General features: G+C 40.5%; 2 protein-coding genes and 1 pseudogene across 2 annotated transcripts; 2 read left to right on the forward strand and 1 right to left on the reverse strand.

Moving 5' to 3' along the window:
* The first annotated feature begins 4,763 nt into the window (after positions 1–4,763).
* On the forward strand, positions 4,764–12,867 carry LOC116013488 (protein BOLA4, chloroplastic/mitochondrial). The gene is made up of 3 exons (XM_031253269.1): positions 4,764–5,128; positions 12,330–12,397; positions 12,546–12,867. Exons 1-3 carry the CDS (start codon positions 4,859–4,861, stop codon positions 12,697–12,699), a joined length of 492 nt encoding a protein of 163 aa, XP_031109129.1. The 5' UTR covers positions 4,764–4,858; the 3' UTR covers positions 12,700–12,867.
* A 49-nt stretch (positions 12,868–12,916) lies between these two features.
* Positions 12,917–18,830, reverse strand: LOC116013486 (DNA-binding protein SMUBP-2). Its single transcript, XM_031253268.1, has 7 exons — positions 17,909–18,830; positions 16,938–17,249; positions 16,543–16,826; positions 14,544–15,575; positions 13,987–14,155; positions 13,462–13,619; positions 12,917–13,379 (listed from the first exon to the last, which is right to left on the reverse strand). Exons 1-7 carry the CDS (start codon positions 18,675–18,677, stop codon positions 13,137–13,139), a joined length of 2,967 nt encoding a protein of 988 aa, XP_031109128.1. The 5' UTR covers positions 18,678–18,830; the 3' UTR covers positions 12,917–13,136.
* A 4,668-nt stretch (positions 18,831–23,498) lies between these two features.
* LOC116013128 overlaps positions 23,499–24,462 on the forward strand; it is an 11,999-nt pseudogene continuing 11,035 nt past the window's right edge.

Consider the following 24,462-nt stretch of genomic DNA (forward strand, 5'->3'; position numbering starts at 1 on the left):
ACTAGGGGCACCAGTCGCCACGGGTGGCAACTGGTCGCGCCGCCACTCGGGGCGACAGCCTCATTCGCCACGCCACGGGGGGAGCGGACCAGTTGTGCTGTCTCGCACCCGGGGTAGCGTTAGGTCGCGTCGCCACCCGGGCCACCCATGTGTGTGCATGTGCGCAAGCGCTATACCCCTCGGGTATAGCGTGGGTCGTGTCCATTCTGTCGTGTTCCTCGGGGAGTTGACGGAGGTTCTTAGGTACGTGGGTGGTGGAGGCTATTGTGACATAGAGACATAGGACACGTGTTTGATGGGAATTGGCGCCATCCTGATATCATACACGTGGAGGGTGCAGGAAGCCCCAGCAGCAGTATAAAAGGGGGGTCGAGTCCATATAAGGCATCCCTTAAAACACAGTCCACTTCATAGCTTAGTGGTTAGGTATTCTCTTCCCTGGTGTGCATGGGTTCAAGTCTTAGTGGTAATTTAGTTGGGTTATTCTTTTCTATTTATTTAGTCACTCATTTCCTTATTTGTTGTATATATTCACTAGTCCTCCTATTATTTATTTATTATTTGGATCGTCATTTCTTAGGACGGTACCTTTGGGCTTTGTAAGCATTCTATTCGGCCTCACGCCCCAATTAATAATATTACTAGTTTCCTACTTCGTTCAATATTATTATACCCGGTTTATGGTGGACCTGGTCCTGATAAAACCATCCTAGTCTCTATCAGTTTTACAGGCCTAAATACTTAAAAATGGCCGAGTCGCAAAGCTTTAACTCACACTGTAGGGTCATTGGGGAAATGCGAGACCCTGTTCCGCCTCTGAAACCTCCCTTCAGAGGCGGAGGTGTCGCCTTTAGAATGGCAGGAACCGGATGAGGAACTAAGGTAGCCTACTCTACCCCACCAAAGGTGGAGGCTACCCCTGTACGTCACAGAGTTGCCAACTCCATGAACGGACTTCAAAGACGAAACCCTGCGGCCATATGCCCTGGTAACCTCAAAGGTAGGCTTAGCTTACCCTAGGCTGAGCGTAGCGCGAGGAGAAGCCTACAGGCTTCCCTTGATCGAGAATCTAAGTGGGGAAACGAGATTCCCAAGAAGACTTCCCAACCCGCTGAGGAGCCAGAAGGTGAAAGTATGTATCACACCCCGATGGCAAAGGGTACTCGCAGTGGATTCGTGGGCCCCTCCCAAATGAGAGTAGCCTCACCCTATAGCTGGACCAAGAAGGTAGATGTTAAGATCACCGAGTTACTCAAGTGGAAAGAATGGGGTGACCTCCCAGAGTGAAGGGTAGTTTTCTGTGGTGAGGTATATGTCGGGTATGGTATGTGTTAAAACGAAGAGTCAAGACTCCCCGAGTATCGGTCTCTCAAGGAAGACAGATTGGAGTTGAGTCAATGTTGGCATTTAGGAGGTTGAAGGAAAAGAGTTACGGGAATGGCTAAAACGTGATGACATTTGTACAAGAGTTTAAGGTTGAGATGGGTAGGTTTAAGAAATTGTGAAATGGAGATTGGGGTTCGTGGCTAGCATATATAGTCTACTATCCTATTGGTTTTGCAAACAAGTGATTTGGATTCGACTAGGGAGTTCACGGCACTTCACCGAGTGGCGTCACACTCGGACTCCCACATCCTTAGTCGGTTGGGGCATTTCATCGAACACCTTGTCTACCACTCCTCCCGGGCCTCTTCCTTTCAGACTAAAGGTAGGGATGTGGATGAGTTGGACTCGTGAGAGGCCGCTATCGCGCACACACTCACTTTCATAGGGTTTGCTACCTAATGTGGCCACACTTAGGCACAAAGCACATCAAACATCAACCACACAAGCATTTGAATCTAAATACATCAAGCTCACATTTTTAAAGCAATTTCTTCAATAATTCAACCACATAGCTAGTTTTGGGGTCACCAATCCCCTATCTACTCTAAGCAAACATTAAAATAAAGAAACAAGAGAAAGCAATAGAAGATCTAGAAGCAAATAAAACAAGATCAAAATAGATAATGTAAAGAGTTACCATCCATAGCTAATGGATTCTATTACATATTTGCCTTCAATCTTCTAGCCTTCTACCATGGTTTCTTCAATCTAATCTAAGGAAATGAAGTTTTCCCCCAAGAGGGGAGAAAACAAAGAGAACTTCAGATCTGAAAACTAGGGCTCCCCTCAAATTTCAGGAGAAGGGTTTAAATAGGCAACATGAAATCAAAATTCTCGAAATAGCCCTGCTGCCTGGTCACGCCACCTTCACACGTGAAGGGGGGCGTGGACGCATTCTGGAAGTGATCCACGCCCCCTACACGCGTGATGGTTGCGTGGATGGTTCCTGCTCGGTGGCTTCTTTGCTTTCTGCTCTGTTTTGGCCTCGGATCCCTTTTCAATCTGCGGAATTAACTTCAAAACATTCTCTAAAGTGGAGTTAGAGATTTTTGATCACATTCGAGTCTTAATGCCCGAAATTATTATAAATGGGTGGCAAAACTTCACTATTCTATCCTATTTTTGACCCTTAAATTAGACTATTCTTGGTGCTTATCACAAAGATACCTAAAATCGCGGTGACCCCACCGTTCACCCAAAGCATAATGAGGGAGCCCCTTCCTCCCAACTTCAAACCTCTGAACGTCAAGCGTTTCAACGGCTCAGAAGACCCTCAGGAGCATATCATGTCCTGCCAGGCCACCATGATGCTAGTAGGGTCTTCCAAAGTGGCAATGTATACGGCTTTTTTCTCCACCCTAGCAGGGTAGGCTCAATGGTGGTTCACTAACCTGAAGGGTAATTCTATTAATTCTTTTCACGACCTGGCGGTGAAGTTTATTACCCATTTCATGAGAGGAAAGAAGGGTCGAAAGCACTTTATGCACCTGGTTTGATAATCTCATAATCAAAGGTTCTAAGTACAATTCCTCGTAAGAGTTATCTATTGTCCTTCTTGATTTGAGTCGGTCAACTCAAATATGCTCATTTGACTCTTTGTGGTCCTTTATGGATTAGGGTCACAAGATAGGTTTCACCTAGAGTACACATTCTAACCGCATCTAGCGACTTTCCCGTAAATCAAAGTAAAATATCTCAAATTATATTATGGCTACTGCATACCCAATTTTTTTTACTATTGTTTTGCATTAGCATTGTTAGATTTTAGACTCTGCATTCTTTCAAAAACGGATTTTAGATTGTGCATCAAACAAAGAAAATACTAGTATGAATAAAATTTGGTGTAAAAATATATTAAAAATATTATTTTTGGAGTAAAATTTGAGAATATATTGAGAATATTCGTTATAGTGTTTTGAGTTTGAGATGTGCTTAATAATTAAAATTATTAAATAACATTGCTACCCAAGCACCTTGTACTCAGATGGCATGTAGTGACCTCCCCCATATGGGAGGTCATAAGTTTTTGATCTATGTTCTAAAGATGAGCAAAGGAAAATAGGAAAAAAAAAAAAAAAAAAAAAAACACCTACTCGTAGAATGGTAAATGAAGATGTAGTCATGTAGGGGGTCAGTTGTATTAAAAAAAAAAAGACACAAGTTTTTGTCTATGTTCTAAAGATAAGCAAAGGAAAAAAAAAAAAAAAAAAAAACACTACTCGTAGAATGGTAAATGAAGATGTAGTCATGTAGGTTGTACAGAAGATGGGTAAATAATCATTTTTTGTCTTAGATTTATAGGTATCGGTCTACTTTTAGTCATTCTTTTTCAAAATACATGTTTGGTCCTTGTATTATTGTGACATGACCATTTTTTGTTCTCCTTCATCAATATCATTTAAATGACATTAAATACTAGAGCATTTTTGGTCTATTTAGTTCTGACAGTTGTGTCTTTTTTTTTTTTGTCATAGATTTATATGTGTCATTTTATTTTTAGTCTTTTTTTTTTCAAAACATCTTGTTGTTATGCCGTGGACCCAAGTCTATATTCACAATTTTTGAACTCTATATTCACAATTACAGAACTCTATGTTCACAATTTTATAACTCTATATTCAATAGTATAACACAATTTTTGAATCTATATAACAAATTTGTGAATATAGAGTTCAAAATTTGTGAATATTGAGTAATGTAATTTGTATATTAAAATACAAAATTTTGAATATAGAATTCTAAAATTGTGAACATAGAATTTTAAATTTGCAAGGTGGACCCGGGTCCATAGCATAGTTTGCCCTAAACATCCATGTGGGCCCTAATACTATTGTGGCATTATCACTTTTTGTCCTCTGTCAACAAATATACTTAAAGGATATTAAAAATGATGCTATTAATCACTGAAAATACTCATTTTTACTTCTTGGTAAAAAAATCACAAGTACTGTGAATTTTTATGAAATAGACTTATGCACTAGACTTAGTTTGTCATGAATGTAGAGTTTTGATTTTTTTCAATTGCACTTTTTAAATTTTTGCAGAAAATGATCATGCCACAATAATGTTTGGACCAATAGAAATATTTAAAAAAAAAAACTAAAAATAAAATGACACTCAAATTTATGATATAAAAAAAACTAAAAATAAAATGACACTCAAATTTATGATAAAAAACACTTAACACTAAAAAATGTATAGACCAAAATGTCCTGTATTTGATGTTATTTAAATATTTTGTTAACGGATGATAAAAATGATTATACCACAATACTAATACTAAAAAATATTTTTTAAAAAAATTAACTAAAAGTAAGATTGACATTTAAGGAGTATCAATTTAGAATAGAACATGAAATTAAGCCATAACAATATAACAAGCACGAGGTAACCACATTCATTTCTTCCTCATCTGTTTCTCCGGTAAGGCAGCGCAGCTATTGCTAAGAAGCAGTCCATCATCTAGCTAACAATGGCAAAATCGTTGCTTACAAGGCCCAACATGGCCATCTTCTGTGCCTCCCGCTTCCGCTTTTCAAGCAGTATCCTCCGATTTTCAGTTCCAGTGACGACTAAACTCCTAGCAGTACGCACGCTCGCGTCGGAGAAGCTCCTTCCCCCAATCGGCGCGATGGCGGCTCCTTCACTTCTTCGCCGTCGGACTTTCTGTACCCGAGCAACTTCCGACCAGAATGGTTTCCGCCAAATCGATTCTCCTTTGATGCAGTCCATGGAGAACAAGGTCCAATCAATCAACTCTCTTATACCCTAGGATATGCTATATTTTCTTATGTGTTTTTTTTTTTTTTTTTAATTTCGTTTTACTTAGTTTCAACCTTTACAACTATATTTATATGGGTTCTTTGCATACGCTCTACTAGTTTCAGTTGGAAGTTGCTAAATTCAGTAATCCTTGCAAGAAATGGATGTGCTAGTTTATCTGTTTAAAACAGTTGAATGTCAACGATTTTGTTGTAGGCTTTGGTGTGTCACCAATGATTGAAGTTTAATTATAAGTAACAAGAAGAGAAAAAAGACATGCGAATGTGAATTGATAAAATATTGAAAGTGGATGTGTGTACCATGTAAGAAACATGCATATTTGCCTAATTGGGTTGGCCTTTCATTTTATTGAGAGGGCTAGTAAAGAGAACAGGTTATTTAATATTTATTAAGGGTGCTGTTTATTAGAGGCATTTGGAGCTGACGGATAGGTAGAAATCGTGGTTTTTGGTAAGGTATGACACATATAATTCAATGAGGAACTGGAAAGATTATTAGGAAATAGGAACCCTAAATGATTTCACTATGAAATGGTGTTTTCTTACCCTATCTTGGAAACAAAAAGGGATGCTGGCCCAACTACCAAATCACATTCTGTTATTATGCTACGGTGATTAAATCTGAACTAGGTATGGTAATGGGCAGAGTGGTTCTTGTTTTTTTTCGCTGTTTCTCCATTGATTAATTGTCCCCTCCCAACCCCCCAATTTCACCTTTTGATTCCTGGACTTTGATTCAACGTGACTTTCGTGTTAAGTCTTTTGCTACAATAATTTTTGGTTTTTTTTTTTCCTGAACTTCAGTGATTAGCTTGCCCCTCTTTTCCTACCGTTTAAATTCTCCTGTTACTCCAGGTTCTCTGGCCCTACAAAATTGAAAGTATTGAAGCCAGTACCAAAACAATATAAACATCTGAACCATTTAAGAATCGTGATCTGAGGTAGGGCTATGGAACCAAAGTGAAGCCTATCGATGCACCCTGTTTAGTTTATTGGCATGGAAATATGGATTTGCAGCATCATTGTGCATAAAAATACCTCTGCATAATCAACCATGGACACGTCGTTATGAATTATATATGCATAACCAAGCTATTAAAAATTGTTTTGCACCATCTTTGAAAAAGCAAGCAGCCAAGCACTTCTCTTTGCACTTTGCACTTTGCACTTAAAGTGATGGAGGCCTCATAACTTTTGTGCACTTTTACTCTTGAAAGTTTGCCCAGACCCTTCTTGCATGGGTTCATGCACTGCATTCTTCAAAGCCTTAACTTTGTGCCTAGGTTTTTGTTATGAACTGATCGTCACAAGCAGAAAAATAAAAGAGACAGAGAATAGAACAGAACTGCTTTGGGTTTTCTTGAGGCCCCAGAACTCCCTAACTCCCTTTGCTGGGATTAAATTTTCTGCTTGCCTTCATTGAAAATAATACTCCTTTATATAGGTAGTACAAGGATTCAAAACTGATCTAATTACCAAAACTGCTCTAATTACCAAAACTAAATTAGGAAGCTTTCTAATACTCTAACTCTCTGAATTCTGATATGGTAATAAACTAACAACTTTCTAAACTATAATATAGTAATAAAATAGGAATAAACTATAGTATTGTAATGAAATAGAAATCCTGCAACTTCCTAAATTACCGTTTCTCTACTGATTTGTTTCTACGTACGTAACCACGTCCCCAGAATGCATCATTACTCCCCTCCGGGACATCAAGCTTGTCCGTAAGCTTGAAATCAGGAAACTGCAGGACAAAGCTACTTAACACTTCCCAAGTGGCATCCTCCATGGAAAACCCTTGCCACTGGACTAATATTTCCCTTACACCACGGTTGAGTCTGCACTGGAGCACTGCCTCAGGCTGCAAAATCACCCAGCCATCCCTTGTAGGTGGTAGTGGAGAAAGCAAGGAGGGAGCATTGCCTGTGAATGGCTTAAGCAAGGAGACGTGGAACACATTATGCACGAGTGACTCCGGGGGAAGCTCCAACTGATAGGCTACCTTACCAATTCGCTTCAGTATTCGAAAGGGGCCATAAAATCGTGGAGACAGTTTATTATTCCACCGCCGAGCTATGGAATTCTGCCGATATGGCTGCAACTTCACCCAAACCCACTGGCCTTCGTCGAACTCCACTGCTCGATGGAGGCGGTTATATGCTTGTTCCATCCTCGACTGAGCCAACTGGAGGTGATGTCGTGCATCACGGAGAACCTCATCTCGAGACTGCAAAGTTGCATCCACTGCTTCTACTTTAGATGTACCTGGTTCATAGGATAAAAGGCGTGGAGGTGGCCTGCCATACACAATCTGAAAAGGGGTTGAGTGGAGAGCGGAGTGGAAAGCAGTATTGTAACAATACTCAACCCATGGGAGAATGTTCGTCCACTTCCGAGGGTGATCTCCAACCAAGCAGCGCAAGTAGACCTCAATAGTTCTATTCACCACCTCTGTTTGGCCATCAGACTGTGGGTGGTAAGAGGAAGAAAAATTCAGTTTAGCTCCGCTCAAGAGGAATAACTCCTTCCAGAAGCTGCTCAAAAAAACAGAATCTCTATCACTGACAATGGACTCTGGCAACCCATGCAGCTTAAAAACATTGGCAAAAAACACTTGAGCAACCACAGCCGCTGAAAATGGATGTTGTACAGCCATAGAATGGCCGTACTTTGAAAACCGGTCAACCACCACAAATATCACTGACTTTCCTCCAACCTTTGGCAACCCTTCAATAAAATCCATGGAGATATCTGACCATATATGGGCTGGTATAGGCAGTGGCTGTAACACTCCAGATGGGTGGCAGTTTTCCCACTTCTGTCGTTGGCACTCTGCGCAGCTGGCTACAAAAGAACGTACCATACGATTTAAACCTGGCCAAGTAAAATCACGACGAACCCGGTGAATCGTTTTTTGGACTCCTTCGTGGGTGCCATCATGGACTTCTTGTAGCACACGATTGACAAGTTCTGAATCTGGAGGAATGAAGATTTTATTCTTATAAAGAAGGAAGCCATCAGAAAATTGCCAAAAGTCGTTTCCTGGTTGGCCAACCTTCTGCAAAAAGGGAGAGTAAGAACTGGAAGTGTGTACTGCCTCCTTGATGGCACCCAACAACGTGGAGTTGGCCATAGAAATTGCGCAACAGCGTTCGGTAGTCTTATCCCTGCGAGAAAAGGCATCTGCCACTGCATTGAGCTTCCCTGGTTTGTATTCCACCACAAAATCAAAGCCCAAGAGTTTACTCATCCAATGTTGCTGGGGAGAGGTCGATAGGCGCTGCTGTAACAAATACTTGAGACTATAGTGATCAGTCCGAATAATAAATGATCGTCCCCATAAATAGTGACGCCAATGGCGAATTGCTTGGGCTAAACCAATTAACTCCCTCTCATATGCAGCAAGTTTCTGATGATGGTCAGCTAGCTTTTTGCTAAAGAAAGCAATGGGATGCATGGCCTGCTGCAAAACTGCACCTACCCCGCTACCCGAAGCATCACACTCGGCAACGAAGGGTTGGGAGAAATCAGGCAGCTGCAAGACCGGAGCAGAGGTGAGGGCATATTTTAAGGTTTCGAATGCTTTGGTAGCCTCCCTCGACCATACAAAAGAATGCTTGCGGAGTAAGTTGGTGAGAGGTGTTGCGTTGATGCCATAGTCACAAATAAACCGACGGTAGAACCCTGCTAGTCGCAAGAACCCACGAAGACTGGTCGGGGAAATGGGGGTTGGCCAGTCACGTACTGCCTGCACTTTGTCGTCATCCACCGCCACACCTTGATCGCTAATAACATGCCCAAGATAACGAACTTGGTTGTCTCCAAAAACACACTTGGACTTCTTCAAGAACAGGTTGTGTTGCAGTAATAATTCAAAGACCTTGCGGATGTGTTGGATATGCTCAACCCAAGTAGCACTATAGATCAAAATGTCGTCAAAGAAAACCAATACGAACTTACGAAGGAAAGGCCCAAAGACTTCATTCATCAAGGATTGAAAAGTAGACGGAGCATTCGTGAGTCCGAACGGCATTACCAAGAATTCGAAAATCGAAATGGCCCTGGTGAGTCCGAAATGCTGTTTTCTCCACATCCTCCGGGCACATCCTTATTTGGTTGATAGCCGGAGCGCAAGTCCAACTTGGTAAAGACTCGGGACCCATGTAGCTCATCAATGACCGGAATAGGGAATTTATCCTTAATAGTGTGAGCATTTAGTTCCCGGTAATCCACACAGAAACGACAAGTCCCATCTTGTTTTTTTACCAGAAGTACCGGAGAAGAAAATGGCGATTTACTTGGCCGAATAATCCCCTGTTCAAGCATATCGGCACACTGTTTCTCAATTTCATCCTTGAGTACTTGGGGGTACCGATAAGGACGAACCGCAACTGGGTCAGAACCAGCGGAGAGTATAATTCGGTGATCACACGAGCGGGATGGTGGCAGTGTTGAGACTTCACGGAACAAGGGGTCGAATTCCGATAGAAGGACGTTCAAAATGTCTTTGTTGGAAGCTGGAAGCAAGGAAGAAACGGCAGCCAATGCATGGGGAGTGTCGCTGGACCATGAGACAAAGAAACTGCATCGTCAAGGAATTAAAATCCCACCAAATTGGTCCAAGGGTGCTAAGCCATTAAATTCCCAACACCAAGTCAAAACCCACTAGTGGAATCTGAAATAGATTCACTAAAAACGAATCGGAGCCCTTAGAAACCAAGACTTGTTCATAGAGGCCAGTGCTTGACAGAGAATCCCCATTTGCCACCACAACCTTTACTCCCGGCCGAGGAGCCGTAGGAAGAGCTAACCCAAGAGCAGTTGAAGTGTTGATGAAATTATGGGTGCTCCCTGTATCCACCAACGCAAGCAGCGGTGTGCCCTCAATCAACACCCGAAGTTTCATCATCTCCCCTGTTGACACACCTGTTATCGCATGAAGGGATATTTCTGCCACCTCAAGGTCCTCAATGGTAGTTTCATCACTTTCGTCTTCCTCGTTAATGCCTAGGACACAAAATGACAAAATAGGTGCTTGCACCGGTGGCCACAAGACCACGTCTCATCACAGTTAAAACAAAGGCCCTTGGATTTGCGTTCTTCTTGCTCTGCAGGCGACAATCGGCGAATTGGAGGGGGTTTAGGACCAGGTTTCAGCGTAGCTTGCGGTCTGGAGTTGGTGACAGTAACCAAATTGCTACCTGTCGGGGCTGGCAGCAGGCGTGGGGGTTGCCTAAATGTCCCTTTTTGCATCAAAAGGATTCGTCGGTAAAAATCACGGGAATTATTAATGGCCTCGGCCAAGGAGCAGGGCTTACTGCGTTCCACATCAATCCAAAGCAACTCGTCTAATCCAGCGGTAAATAAATCGACCTGTTGGTCGATGCGCACCGAATCTGCCCTCGCCAATAGAAGTTGGAAATCTGAAACATATTCATCAATCTGAAATCTTAACATTTACCAAATCCCCCAAGGGGTTAGTACTATGAGGAGGGCCAAAACGCAGCTTGCAATAATCCTTGAAAATACCCCAAGTCATTCGGGGTTTGTCTCGCAAGATTTGGTAATACCACAATTGAGCTTCACCAGTCATATTAAAGGCTGCCAACTCAACTTGAGCATGAAGCGGGGTATGAGCAGTACGGAAATAGAGTTCACAACGATGGAGCCAAATGAGAGGGTCCTCGTGACCAGAGAACGTAGGAAATTCCATGCGTGTGTACTGGGAACGGGAGGTGGTATCGTCACCAGTAGGGGGCGTAGCTTCAACAAGGGCAGGTTGGAGAGAGGTTGAAACTGGTTGCGGTGATTTGGGAATGACAGTATAGTTACTGATGAGATCAGCCAAGGACTTTTTCAGTTCCTTAACCGATTCGGACAAGTCGTCATACTCAGCTCTAGAAATTGCATTGCTGGGAGGTTGATCGCCCATGACGCCGGCAACGGAACCAATGTTATGAACTGATCGTCACAGGCAGAAAAATAAAAGAGACAGAGAATAGAAGAGAATAGAACAGAACTGCTTTGGGTTTTCTTGAGGCCCCAGAACTCCCTAACTCCCTTTGCTGGGATTAAATTTTCTGCTTGCCTTCATTGAAAATAATACTCCTTTATATAGGTAGTACAAGGATTCAAAACTGATCTAATTACCAAAACTGCTCTAATTACCAAAACTAAATTAGGAAGCTTTCTAATACTCTAACTCTCTGAATTCTGATATGGTAATAAACTAACAACTTTCTAAAGTATAATATAGTAATAAAATAGGAATAAACTATAGTATTGTAATGAAATAGAAATCCTGCAACTTCCTAAATTACCGTTTCTCTGCTGATTTGTTTCTGCGAATGTAACCACGTCCCCAGAATGCATCAGTTTTTTATCAAGTACTTACCTTTTGGTTTTATGAACTTCTCTTGTTTTCCTCTCCCCTTAATGTCTTCCTAGGTGTGATATCTGTGGAAACATGAAGGTATTTCTGCTTTCACTGACTATTCTTTTTTAGTTTGAAGTAGATATGGTTTTGCTTCCATTAACCATAATTGGTTTGTATAACGGTAAATTATACGCTTCTAGGGTGGTGGTAAGTGGGGACATAGGTTTGAACCCAATAAAACCTACCAGAGAAATATGCAAACAGTTTACATGAGGATTTGAGGTTTAGAACCAAGGCTATGATCAACTATTGGGTGCTTTTCCTTTTGTTTGTATTCAAGGATCCTCTATACATTAAAATAAAATGGAGATCTACTTACAAAAGAAAAAGCAGAGATCTCTTAACAATTGGTACAGAGATTTGACAGAAATTAACAGGTGGGGTTTATAAGGACACTTGGGCATCTTCTGGGGTGGGGTGGGTGCTTATCCTTTTAAGAAAGACTGGTAATTTCTGAAATAGTCCATCTATTGACATGCCACTTAAAATCAGGGTTCAGAATGATGGAAACTATGGAAAGGTGCTGTCTCTGATTAGAGAGAAGTGGTTGGTTCTGCAGGGTTTATTGGATTTCATTTTTATATTTTAAAAGTATTATGATTTAGTTCTGCAAGTGGAATAGCAGCTTCTTATGTTCAGTGGTTTTCTTGCTTCTTTATTGAAGAAGATTAAATCCGTGTCAGTAATGGTTCAAGTGTTTTTGAAATTGGTATTAACAGATCAAAGAACAACTAAATGCAGAATCAGTTACAGTCAATGATCTTTATGGTGATGGTCGGCATGTCAGGTGAGGTATTCAATTACGAGTTGTAATATATACACTGGATGCATATGCGTTATTTAAATGCTCTTCGTGAACAGACATTAACTTCGTGTCATGCTAATGATGTCTTAACTATTTGATCTTTACTTCCTTGCGTAACTGGTGATTGCAGTATTGATGTTGTCTCTTCCGCATTTGAGGGGCAATCTGCTGTGAACAGACAGAGGATGGTATACAAAGCCATATGGGAAGAACTTCAGCAAACTGTGCATGCTGTTGACCAGATGACCACCAAAACACCCACAGAAGCAACAGGAAACAAATGATCATGTTTAGGCACAGCAGCTATCTTAGTCCCTAATTCATTTTATCAACCAAGATTGGCAAATACTTGTTTGAATGAACTAATTTTTCAAGAATTCCTTCAATTTTAGTTACACTATAATTCATGAACTGATTTAAAAAAAAAATAAATAAAGAAACTAGTAATGATATTTTTTTCAGCTGTGTGCATGGTGAATTGAGGGCTCATGATATCGAGTCTCAAAGTAAAAACCTGTGCTTTTCATTTTGTTTCTTAAAAAGGAATAGAGAATATTTACACTGTTGTGGAATTTCTTTGAGTTATTATATACAATAAACAATAATGTGAATTTTTGTTTTTCTTTTTTGGAAAAAATCACTCGAGAGTTCTCCTCCCTGTTCAAGTGTAGTGTGTGAATAAAAGTTGATTGTATGTAACATGTGTCTGCCAGTGGCAGCTTCAACTTGCAGTAGGCAACATGGGATCCATGCCAAGGCCAAATCCTCCAAAACTGCCAGGTTCTGCGTTCTTCACTTTACCAGAGTATCTAATATGGCGCAGCAACCTCGCCAAAAAGGTGTTGTGGCATATGGTGGAGCTGTCACACACCACTGCTACATGTTTGCGCGCTCTTGTTATGGCAACATTCATTCTTCGGCTGTCACCCAAGAACCCCACGGCTCCCATATTGTTTGAACGAACCTGAAACAAATACAGCATATCACTTCAACTCAACTGCCAAAACAATGAATTTGCAACATAAACCGCATGGTCAGCTTCTTACCATTGATATGATCACTGCATCTGCTTCACGGCCTTGAAAGCTGTCAATAGTCGCAACCTCAACACCTGTGGTCACTGGGATTTCATCAAGCCTGTCTCTCAGTAGCTGCACTTGAGCAACATATGGAGATTGCACAGCAATGGCTACAGGACTAACACCTGCACACCACCAAAATTGCAATGAAAAGTGATGACAAACAAAAACAAAGGTAATACTTTTTAATTTTTTTATTTTACGAATGCACTTGATTCCAGTTTCAGTAAATCATCTTTTTACTAATCAACCAATTAAAACAATAACCATAGACCGACCATAGTATAGTAGCATCGATGCCATATCTTACATCTATAAATCTCCCTTGTGTGGAAATTGACAGAATGCATATGTGGCAATTGAATAAGCCATCAGTATTATTTTTAAAATATAGTTTAGTGCATTCAGTTCATCAAGGAAAAGCATTGAATGAAATAGCAAATTAAAGATGCAGCACTCCATTTTAAAAGGTTAAAGAGGAAGTACAAATACCAGAATAAACTAGAGCCAGGACGTGTTTAACAACAATGTCTGCTTCCCCTTCATTGTAAAAGGAACCAGTACCAGCTGGGTCTAAATGCTCTTCACAACCAGTAGATAAACTTCCATAGGGCATCCTTGTATCAAGCAATAGCAGTGGGCACCGAGTTATCCATGTGGGCTGGATATAATGGTCACAACAAGATTACAGTCATTATCTCAATCATATTCTTATTTTGCAGCTTTACTATTTGAGCTTTTTAAGTTGTTTCTAAAATAGTAATGAGTATTTGGCAATCATTTTCTCCTATACTCTAATTAGTGATTTAGTTGTTAGAAAAATTTGTTGATAAAATTAATTCAGAACAAAAATTATAAAAAGTAAAATACAATCACATCAAATATTGAAATTAAGCATTCAAAAATTAAAACTGAAGCTCTTGGGCTAATTATTATTTCTGGTCTGATAAATCTGTTAAGAATGAAATATTGGAATTCCAAGTGGTAAACAAAGAATAAAAAAATATAAATAACTCAGCAAAAGAAAATTAAGATGTTCCAAATGGTACCTTGACAAAAGGGGAATCCACAAGAAGATGAGAAGCAACTTGTGGAAAAGATTTTAATGATCCACCATACATCTCCTTTGAAGCCCAGCTGGCAATGGCATCATTCATCCTGTACTGTGTGGTTAGTTTTGTAGAGAGCATTCCTTCATGCAAAGATGCCGCTCTTTCTAGAAGTGATATTCCAAGACCTCCTTCTAGGGCTTTCCTAGAAAGGATCACAGGAGCAAGCTGGAACTGGTCCCCTGCAAGAATACAACGCTTTCCCTGCAATATAGGTATCCAAGAAGATGGTTCAATTGCCTGAGCTGCTTCATCTATTATAACCAAGTCAAATGTGTCCAACCGCCTAATTAGTGGATCAGCTGCCCCTATATTTGTTGCAAGCACAACCTGAGCACTTGACAAAACTTCTCTTACAGTTTCCTTTTCCTTCTTCTTCAAGGACTTTGCAAGTTGTTTCAGAAGTTGACGTATGCCAGCTGCTAAAGAATCATCATTCAAACAATGTCTCAGGTCCTTCCTCAGATCTGTTTTCTTCCTCTCTAACTCCGCCCGAAAGTCAGCAAGTTTAGTATTCACAATCTCAGTTAAAGATTTCGAATTTACTACAGAGGATATCTTTGCAGGATTTCCAAAACGAACAATGTCTATTGCAACGTCAGACAGTTTTTCTACCATATTGTCCACCGCTGCATTTGTAGGGGCTGTTATAAGAACCCTTTCACCTTGTTGAACAGCAAGTGAAATCAATTCCTTCAGCAAACCTGTCTTCCCTGTGCCTGGAGGCCCTTGTACAATCAGGATAGGTCGCTTTTTATTCAAACCTAATGCAATTGCCCTTCTCTGGGAGATGTCATAACCTTTGCTGTCAATTGATGCATCTAATTCCACTTCAGCCCAGTCTGCCAAATCATTCTTCTCCAGCCATGCAACATCTTCTTGGTCTCCAAAAAGTGTAGCCACGACAGCTATTGAAGGGTTTTTCTTCTGTAACCCTTTCTTCTTAAGCATCATCAAGGCCTCACAATTACGCTGCCCAAAATAGAATGGTGAGACGAAAATGAGAAGGGTAACGCAACAGTTCTTTCAGTGACAGAGAATACTCAATAAAAATAAATGTATAATTATAGGGAAAAGTTTCAGGAGGCAAAGTTCTTCAAGCTCACTTAGAAACAGTTAAAAGCCAGAAACAAGAAGGATGGCCGTCCTCTGCCACTAACAACCTGAGGGCATGCATTTGTGTTAAAACATCTATGCACTGCCCTCAAACAAAATGATGCAACAAATCCCAACATTAAAAAGTTTCAGGCAATTTTTTCCTCTTCTTGTTCCAAAAAAGCTTGGAATTTGAAGAAAAGGAGCTCAATAAAATTCCAAGGAACTGCATAAGATTCACCAGAAATTTCAAGGGAACCTCAATCATTTCCCAGTGAAAGGATAATGTAGAAACAAGTGGAAAACCAGATTCCTTGCTTGCACACATAAGGCACTAATCTGGTGGTTGACCCTTATTGGGACTTCAAAACTGTAAGAAGCCATTAGTTTTCAGTCAGACAGTCAGACCTCACAAAATCTGTTCCTTCTCAGAGAAAGTTGCCAATGAGACATGTTATGTTATTTGGGGAACTCATCAAGTAAGGAATAATCTACAAGGACACATATCCAAACTCTCCAACATGTTCTAACAGAAGATGTAAAAAGAGATTGAAAAAAATCTAAAAAGTGACAAGTTAATGGAAAGAGATGGATTATTCATGAAAGCATTCTCCTAGGATGAAGGTGATTTATAACATACATTTCATTAATAGAATAAAGTTCCCAAACTAGAAGATAAGGCATTAGACCTTAGGGAGTACAAAATCTAGAGGACTTTCAGGATTACTCTGGAATGGAGAACAAAGAACATTCATCTACATCTTTAATAATTAGCACAATAGAGTACTAAGAGTAGTCACACTACATGCAAACACAAAAGCAGAAGCTACTTTTTGTTAAGTACCTCATATGTGAGCGTGTCGGCCAATCCATGAATGCGATCTATCCGCACATTCTTCCCAAAGAGCTTTGAGAAAGTAGGATCTCCACGAAGGGATTCAAGGGCCACAGTAATGCTACAACCATCCTCTCCTAGGTTATTAACAAACCCTTGCATGCAAGAAGTAGCACCAGCTCCCCTACTGTCACAATTCCTCACACAAACCATGTCCCCAGGGGAAAGGTTAGTGGGTGGCAATCTGTGATTTCCCTCCACTTTGAACAACACCAAATGCATTCCGCCCAACCCTATGGCGACGAACAGGAAGACATGTTATTTATTATACAAACAATTAGCCAATAATGCAATGGTGATAGATATCTGCAGCAAAACTTTAATAAGAGAGAAAGTAATATGACCTGTGGACGTGCTAACAGCATGGAGATTGCAGATAGTGTCACACAGTTCCTGCTCAGGCTGGGCATGGCTAACCAAGAATTCAATAGGCTTCAAGGGTTTTGAATTTTCTTCAGCTGGTGTGGGAACAGCATTCAGCTCCTCCTGTGTGAACTCCAATTCAGCATCCCTTTCAATTCGAAGGAGAGCAGACATCTGCTTAGTGAAATCATCTATCCTGCTTTGAATTGCCTTTGCCTTATCAATGTCCATTCCCAAGACACCTTGTATAGGTTTCGGCTGAGGAAGCTTTCTCGCAATTGCTTTGTGTTGAGCTGTAGGGAAACAATGCAAGGTCATGGAAATTCTAGACAATATGAAAATCCAAAACACAACTTTCAAAGTGACACAGCCCTATAGACCAGCATGTTTAATCACATATCTTTAGTCAGATGGTTGTCATATCCTTTTTAAATAAGTAGTTAAACATTAACCATTTAACCATCAATTGATGATAAGTAGGTTATCATTAACCATTTAATCACATTTCATAGCCAGTTACGGGCCTCGGATCGAGAAGGGTTGAACTCGTATAAGTAAGTGAACATTAACCATTTAAAAACATCTCATAGCCACACAGTTACGGATCGAGAAGGGTTGAACTCGTACTGATTGATGATAAGTAAGTGAACATTAACCATTTAAAAACATCTCATAGCCACACAGTTACGGATCGAGAAGGGTTGAACTCGTACTGATTGATGATAAGTAGGTGAACATTAACCATTTAAACACATCTCATAGCCACACAGTTACAGGCCTCGAATCGAGAAGGGTTGAACTCGTACTATTGATCGTACTGATTGATGATAAGTAGGTGAACATTAACCATTTAAACACATCTCATAGCCACAGTTACGGGCCTCGAATCGAGAAGGGCTGAACTCATACTAATCATAGCATAATGTAGAGGCAACAAAGAATTAGCACGCACCTGAACAAGCGAGTTCCTTGAGAAGCTTCCATGACTCGGTTTCCCGCCAATCTTGAACCAAAGACTTGGTCTGAAGGTCCTTGAGAACATCCCTAAGCTCCCGCTGGAAATGGTCGAAGAGGGTAGGGTAATGGGTGCAGGCTTTCAAGCAGATGGCCTCGAGGCCTAGCGGCATCGGCACGGCGTTGAGGTAAGGCTGCGCCTGAATAACGAAGGTCAGACCGGGGCCCATTTGCTGCCGGAGCTCCGAGAATTCCCCCTCCCCTTGAACCTCCGCCGTAGCAAAATCTATAGCCATGGCTTTCATACCTAGACTAATCCACGTCACCACGCACTTGCCGAGATCCCTCCGCCCCAGCGGGTCGCCGTTTTGGTACAGCGCGGCAATGTTAGCCGGCGTGTTCGTATTTTTCCTTGTTAGCGCCGGCTTCCTTCGTCCTTGCCGTTCAAACTCAACCGACGAGCTCACTGGGGAACTTTTCAAATCCTGAGAATTCTTCACGGGTCCGGGTCCCCAGGACTTGCGGGTTTTCCGTTTGGCAGTACGGACGGCCTTGGTGCCTCCGCCATTGGAGTTGGCGACCTGGAAGCGGCAATGCGGCAAAGGCGAGGCGAAGGAGATGGAGGCGCCGGCACGAGAGAAGCTACTGTTCCCGCCGAACGGAGTAACAGAAGCAAAGAAAGAAGAATGGAGGGAATCCCTCTGAGGCCGCACCCTTATACCGAGGAAGCTCGACGCGCCGCCGCAGAACACGCACGATGCTTCCATTTTCCGACTCTTTAGCGCATACCCGACCCCCCTCACCGGGTATTTAAGCTTTGTCCGGCCACAACTTTCAAAAACCTTGGAGATTTGAGGAAGAAAAAGAAGAGTTGGAATCTGATTCCCAGATTTTTAACGGGAAAAAGGGGCCCGCGGAGGAACAAAGAAGTGGGCTGAGAGGTTGCAGAGAGTCGCTATCTGGGGACTGGGGAAGAAAGGGGACCCGTAAGGGAAGAAGGCATTGGCTGTGTGGGATTGTGTGGTGAGTGAGCCAACGTGGCTTCTTGTGGCCCTCTCCTTTCTCCTCTCCTTTTCAACTGGAACGGCAGAGAGGTGGACACACCGATGCCACAACCCGTTAAGTTTCTTTCCCGACTTTGACTACCTTAGTTTTCAAAGTCACACGTGCCACTGTTTTTTTAACTGTATTTTTTTTTAATTTTATTTATACATTTATTAAAAAAAAAAAAAAAACTAATACGTATTCGTGTTTGTTCACCTAATATTTTCTTCTTCTAATTTTATAAAATTGTTTTCTTTCATTTTGTAGATTTGTATTGACTACTAAAATTGTTTTCTTTCATTTGGTAGATTTGTATTGACTAAGTTGAGTAAATACCAGTTTTAGTCTCAGAACTATTAACAAAGTAATAGTTTTGATTCACATGTTTAATTCCTATCATTTTTTATCCACAACTATTGTTTTAGTGTCAAAATTCATCACATCAGTCACCATTTAAGACATGCCGAAATTTAAAAATTTTAAGGGTATTTTTGCCCTTTTCAAATTAACGTAGGATGAAGAAGAGAACTGCGAATTGATATCGGTCCTAGGACTTAAATCCATTTATTCATGCTCAAATTGGGATCTTAAATTAGAAGGATGAAAATACCCTTAAAATGAGGAGGAGAACTACGAATTTCAACACGTCTTAAACGGATGGGTAACCAGCATGATGAATTTTGGCATTAAAACAATAGCCGTGGATGAAACTTGGTATTAAAACAATAGTCATGGATGAAAGTTGGTAGGAATTAAACATGTGGATCAAAACTGTCATTTTGCTAATACTCTTGGCACCAAAATTGATATTTTCACTAAGTTTTTTAATATTATAAAATACGGTTAACAATGATGGGTATGGAAATGACCCAAGAATATGGACCCGAGGTCTAGGAGGACCTAACAAGATGACCCGGGGCTCAAGAAGGTGTTCCGGGCCAAGAAAGGCATCCCAACCAAGGGGGTCTGGACGAAGAAGGCAACATGAAATAAGTAATCCAAACCCGGGGACCCAGGTGGCTAGACTCTCGGGACTCGCCTTTGTAGTGGCCCTAGGTGATCGCTAATCCGCCTCAGAGCCGATCTCTGGGCCAGAGCGGCTGGATTTGGCCAAATCTCGATGCTTACAATGCGGGTTTTTACTTAGTCTCGTGGCCCAACAAAAAGTTAGCTAAATTAGTTAGAATCTTCGTGTATAAATTGGCATTGTTTAGTCATTACAAATCACGTTCTATTCTTACACAACATACATTGTAATGCTCTTGCATTAAACCACGTCATATTACCACAATTATTTCTTTTACCATTTTTTCATTTATATTTAATGCGAACTTAGTTAATGCACGCATATCTCGGGTCAATTACTTCTATAATTGGTGCTTTCATTTAAAGCTCGTCATTCAAGCTCGAACGTGCTTTCCATTTTCTCAATCTACGACCATCCTAATAACGAGGTCTACCTCTTGCAACTCTCACCACTTTCGCAACACTAACCTCACCCCGGTCGACAATAGCGGGCAACGAGCTCGCTGGCTGGGTAGGTAGCCCGTGGAGACATCTTGAGAAGTGTTGGGCCAATAACACAAGGTAGGCGGCTCAAGAGAAGAAAAAAAAAAGAGGAAAAAAAATCGTATGGTACAGGTGTAGTAGACGGCCCATACGCACCTTCACCCGAGGAGATGTATGCATTTCCACCTGGCATGTAGGGCAAGGTACGCAACCCAGCATGCATTAAAAAAACACGTGCAATGTTAGCATGAGGTAGCAGACATCCCACATACGAGTACACCTAGGTTAACGGGATGCGATCCCTAAGCTCGTGATGTACACATTTCCACTTGGGCATGCATGGCAAGGTACGTAACTCAACGTGCAATACGAAAAAAAATGTGGGTGGTGCTAGCATGAGGTAGCAGGTAGCCAACATATGAGTACACCCAAATTAACGGGACGCGATACCTAAGCTTAGATGTACACATTTCCACCTGGGCCTACAATGCAAGGTTCGCAGCCCAACGTGCATTACCAAAAAAAAAAAAAAAAAAAAAAGGAGTGTTTGGTGCTAGCATAAGGTAGCAGGCAGCCCACATATGAGTACACTTAGGTTAACATGGCGTGAACCCTAAGCCTGGGCATATGAGTACACTTAGGTTAACAGGGCGCGATCCCTAAGCCTAGGATGTACGCATTTTCACCTGGCCCTGCAATGGTCGATTTATTATCTATCCCGCTTCTCAACAGTCGATCCCACAACCTCAAGTAGGACTGTCAAAATGGGCCAAAGCCCGCGGGCTGGCCCGCACCTAGTACTGTCAAAGTGGGCTGAAGCCCGTGGGCTGGCCCGCACCCGCCCCACCATGGGGCGGGTTAGGGCTATGAAAACGGCGGCCCGCTAAGGAGCGGGCCTAACGGGCAAGGCCCGCAGCCCGCCCGGGTTGACCCGCGCGGGCTGCGGGCCAGGCCTTTAATTAAAAAAAAAAATTATATGTACTATTTATATTTGTAGCCAATCGTCCAAGCCCCAAGTTGCAAAAGTCTTACCCTAAATCCTAAAATTCTATTCCCATTCATGCAAGTACGCAACGTAAAAGTCGTTACCGTAAATCCCATTCAGGCATTCGCGCAGCCCCGCAAGTCCGCAACGCCGTCCAAACTCAAGCTTCGACTAGGCACTCAGGCAGCATCGCAAGTCGCAACTCCGTCCTCAGGCAGTGTTAGACATCCTCTCCTCCTCAGGTAAATCGTAACTCTGTTCGTCCATTATGGATGTTTTTTATTTTTTATGCTCCGTAAGAAACTAAGAATTGCAGTAACTCCCTATGAATTGCGTGCATTGTGATTTGTGAATTGTTAATGTGAATGTGTAAGTGTAATTGTGTAAACTATTAATATTTGCAGTGTGAATTTTTTAATGTGAATTGGCGAATTGAGTATGAATTGTTAATGTGAATTGTGAAGTGTGTTATTTACTTATTTCTTTATTCTGTATATCACATTATCACTAATCACTTTAGTAATTTAGTTTACTTTAATTGAACTTTAGTTAAGCAGTATATAATCATACAAAATTGAAAGTTTCCCATTATAATTATCACATTCACGATTCATTAATATATATATATTTGATACATACTATTTTAGGTTGGTTACGTCGGTTGGTACATGATGAGTTGTTCTCAAGAACAAAGTTCACACCCCATTGATATAACAAGCGACACCGAAATTACACAACCTGAAAGCCAAGTTAAAAAAAAGACGTCTCACTTCAGATGTTTGGAATCATTTTATAAAAGTTGAAAAAACTGCAACTAATGATAAAGAAACAGCTACATGCAAGTATTGTAATAAACAGTACGTTATTGGGTCACACAAGTATGGAACATCAACTTTAAGTCGTCATTTAAGTAGTTGTAAGAAAAAACCTAAATATGAAGATGTGGGTAATATGCTTATTGACCATGAAGGAAAATTGCGTGCCAAAAAGATTGATCACGATAGGGTTCGTGAGATTACTAGTATGGCCATAATTTATCATGATCTTCCATATTCTTGGGTGGAGTATACTTGGGTTAGAGAGTTGCATAAGTATTTGAATCCTGATTACAAGTTCCTAAGTAGAAATACAGCTGCAGCAGATGTTTACATGTTTTATGAGAGAGAGAAAGAGAAACTGAAGAATGTGTTGTCAAAAGTTCGTAGTAGAGTTTGTTTGACTTCAGATCTTTGGACAGCATGCACAATTGAGGGGTATATTTGCTTGACTGCGCATTATATTGATAATGATTGGAAGTTAAACAGTAAGATATTAGCATTTTGTGCTATGCCTCCACCGCATACTGGCCGTGAGTTAGCTAAGAAGCTTCTTGGTTGTTTAAAAGATTGGGGAATTGAGAAAAAAATATTTTCTATTACTTTGGATAATGCTTCAGCTAATGATAGTATGCAAAACATCTTGAAGGAACAACTTTGTTTACAAAATGATTTGTTGTGTAATGGTGAATTTTTCCATGTTAGATGTTCTGCACATATCTTAAATCTTATTGTGCAAGATGGGTTGAAAGCAATTGGTGATTCTTTTTATAAAGTTCGAGAGAGCGTGAGGTATGTTAAAGCATCGGAGGGAAGAATTAAAATGTTTGAAGAATGTGTTGAAAAAGTAGGGCTTCAGCTTAAACTTGGTTTATCTATTGATGTGCCTACTAGATGGAATTCTGCTTATAAAATGCTTGATTGTGCTATCAAGTATCGTCGTGCTTTTAGTAGTCTGCAATTACTTGATCCAAACTATAAGCATTGTCCTTCACATGAAGAATGGGTTAGAGTAGAAAATATTTGTGACTTCTTAATGCCTTTCAATGAAATTACCAAATTGTTTTCTGGTTCAACTTATCCCACATCTAATTTATATTTTCGGCAAGTTTGGAAGATTGAGTATTTGTTGAAAAATAATTTGAAGAGTGGAGATTCGGTGATTAAAGAGATGGCTTGTAAAATGAAAATCAAGTTTGATAAATATTTGGGAGCAATATAGTGTTATTCTAGCAATGGGAGTTGTTTTAGATCCAAGAATGAAGTTTAAGCTTTTGGAGTTTTGCTACAAAAAGTTGGATGAAAGCACATACAAACAAAAGTTGGATGTTGTGAAGAACAAGTTGTATATGCTCTTTGAAGCATATAAAGCCACATCTGTGACTGGGACGAGTAGTTCAAATGTAACTATTAGTCAATCTGAAAATGTTGCATCAATGGAAGCAAGTGATGACTTTGATGTAAGTATTTTATCTTAATGTAAATTTTTAAGTTATTTTCTTAATTTTTATTCTAATATTTGTAAATTTCTTATTGATATATAGGATGAGTTCCTTGAATATTGTGTTCAAGATAATGTGCAAAATGGTAAATCTGCTTTGGATGTGTATTTGGATGAGCCACAAATGGATATGAAATCATATGCTAGTTTGGATATCCTGAACTTTTGGAAGGATAATATGCATCGATTTGGTGAGTTATCTTTAATGGCATGTGATGTGTTAAGTATTCCTATTACTACAGTGGCATCAGAATCAGCTTTTAGTATAGGAGGTCGCGTGTTAAACAAGTATAGGAGTTGTTTGCTTTCTTCAAATGTTCAAGCATTGATTTGTACTCGCAATTGGTTAAGCGGGTATGAGTCAGATGATAAAGGTAATTCACTAAATTATATAGTATTTTATTTAACATTTTAATAATTTGATTTTCATAAATAATAATATGTTTTGAATTTTCTTAATTTTTGCATAGGTGATGATGGAGATGTTCCAGTTCGTGTTCCAACTGAATTTTCTGAAGCTTAGTGTGTTTTGGATTGATGTGTCATGACTCATTTGTGTAATGATAAACATTTGAATATTTATTTTGAACTGTAGTGTGTTTTGGACTTTTGGACTAATGTGTGTAATGGTTATGAACTTTGAATATTAATTTTTTAGCGTAATGTCTTTTTATCTTGTTAATATTGTCATGTGTAAG

Source organism: Ipomoea triloba, chromosome 3, assembly GCF_003576645.1.
Source record: "Ipomoea triloba cultivar NCNSP0323 chromosome 3, ASM357664v1".
In the NCBI taxonomy this organism is placed as follows: domain Eukaryota; kingdom Viridiplantae; phylum Streptophyta; class Magnoliopsida; order Solanales; family Convolvulaceae; genus Ipomoea; species Ipomoea triloba.